This window comes from Austrofundulus limnaeus, unplaced genomic scaffold, assembly GCF_001266775.1.
Source record: "Austrofundulus limnaeus strain Quisiro unplaced genomic scaffold, Austrofundulus_limnaeus-1.0 Scaffold1030, whole genome shotgun sequence".
NCBI lineage: Eukaryota > Metazoa > Chordata > Actinopteri > Cyprinodontiformes > Rivulidae > Austrofundulus > Austrofundulus limnaeus.
In genome coordinates, this window is record NW_013953432.1 from 69928 (window position 1) to 72053 (window position 2126).

A 2126-nucleotide genomic window follows, 5' to 3' on the forward strand; every position below is an offset into this window, starting at 1 on the left:
TAAATGTTTCAGACTCTAACATCTAAATGAGATATTTTAACTCTGGCTCAGAGCTCAGACACGTGGCGTACAGTCAGCCTCCTGCTGGAGTTTGGGCAGTGGTTGTTCTGTCACAGCTTCCACCGAGCTGACGCCCAGCAGCAGGTCCAGTGGGCCGTAGACCTCCTGCTGCACTCAGGTAGGACCTGTCACCTCGTCCTGTCACAGCGACATCTTTCTTTCCTTTAATCGTCTGTTTTTATCGTTATTTTCAGAGAACATGTTGGACACAGAGAGCAGTGAGTCTCCTCTGGGAGTTAACTCGTTCAGATCGAACCTGTCTGCTCTGAAGGACATCCGTCGTCTGGATCAGCTGATCCAAGCTCACACGCTGCTGGCTGTGATGTCAGACAGGAAGTCACCTGAGCATCAGCTGCACCTGCTCACAGCCCACAGCCTGGTGCTGCAGACGTGGCAGGTAGTGCAGCTGTGACGGTGTGGAGCAGGCAGCAGAGGAGCTGTTTGTAACGTTGTTTTCTCTGCAGGTTTCCATGGCTGTGGCTGCTGACAGCTCTGACATGATGAAGACTCCTCCTCTTCCTCTCCCTGAAGGACCCCAGAAAGGCAAAAACAAGAAAGTGAAAAATGTAAATTATAATCTGACTGTTTGAGGAATAATCCAGGTGTAGTTGGTGACACGTCTTTCTGCCTCTGCTGAATCCGGAGCAGTCCACCCCTGCAGAGGAGAACCAGAGACCGCTCCGTCTGCATCCCTCTCCTCCCTCCACACTGACCGACTGGGCCCGGTTCACCTGTCCCRACCCGGCCAGACACGTCTTCAGAACCAGCACCAACCCCAGCTGCATTAACAAACACAGCATCAGGAAACAGGTGTGTCGTACCTGAGTGTATCAGACCCACCGGTTACAGAAATACACTTTATTTCTCTCTCACACACTGATGAAAACAACACAAAATGCTGTAAATCAGATGCAGTTCTTATTGTGTCCAGTAGATGGAGCTGCTGACTCATCAAATCATCAAAACATCAAATCATCACGTTGGTCTTCTGACACGAAAGGTTTCAAGAAGGGACACAATTTTACACAAAACATTTATTTTAAAAGAAAATCACAAAATAAGTATYGTCTGCCACATTCATAATTTAAACACACAACAGCAACAAACACTGAGATGAAGTTTAAACACTTTCAAGTGTAAAAAAAGAAAAATTTTGTGTAGGTCTTCTGGACGGTTCTTCTCTAATGAAACATTTCGTCTCTCCTCCAAGTTTGTGTTTTTTTATTCTTTCTGGATTTCAAAGCTTTTTTTCCGTCTCGTTTGTTTATTTATAGACTCAAAGTCTGTTTTTTCTGAGCCTTCTGGAGAAAGAGCTGCTCTCCATCTCACTGGACCACCTGACTCCRCCCATCCTGCACCTGGCTGAGGTCATCGCTCGAGACCTTTTGTTGAGGAGGAGCCTCTCTGATCTGTACAGGCTCAGGTAAAACACCTGTCCAGTCAGACATGTTTATAGTCTGTGTGTGTCTCACAGTGTGTGACACGGTTCACTTCAAATATTTATAGTTTTCTGACAGCTGGTTGTGTTTCTATAGTTCTGTTAATGAATCCTCTCATAAGATGTACAAATAAACTGTCAGAAAGGCTCCAAACTCCTGATGGTTTTTATTAAAACAGAAACTTTCTGACTCCAGAACCTCAGTGTCAGCATCGTTTTCTGTTCACAAATCCCATGTTGAAATATAGCTGAGTGTATCTCAGCATTTACAAACTTTACTTAAATAATAAATATGTAATAAAGCAACACTTGTGAGGTTTCATCAGAAGTGTCAGTATTAAAACAGCTGCTGTGGTTTTAGACATATTAAGGATGGACGATTTTTTACATTTTTTTCCCTCCTGTCTGAATGTTTACATAAAACAGTAAATAACTCTATTAAAACCATAATGAATCAGGTTAAAAACTCTTGGAAACCATAAAACCACTTGTGGACATCACCTGTACAAAGATTCATGCTGCTAACATTAACTGCAGCAAAGTTACAGAGGTTTTAGTAAAGAAATTATTTAGTCATTCTGCACAGGACAGACATGATGGTTCTGTTAATAAATGTTAATAAATGTTA

General features: G+C 43.0%; 1 protein-coding gene across 1 annotated transcript in view; it reads left to right on the forward strand.

Annotated features, from left to right (window-relative positions):
• The window catches only part of cfap46 (cilia and flagella associated protein 46), a gene marked incomplete at its 5' end in the record, with an annotated part of 45599 nt that overhangs the window by 18103 nt on the left and 25370 nt on the right, over positions 1 to 2126 (forward strand). Inside the window, 5 exon segments of the mRNA XM_014030262.1 lie at positions 52 to 178; positions 255 to 457; positions 525 to 626; positions 709 to 870; positions 1335 to 1483. Of these exon segments, the coding sequence (XP_013885716.1) occupies positions 52 to 178; positions 255 to 457; positions 525 to 626; positions 709 to 870; positions 1335 to 1483 (743 nt within the window).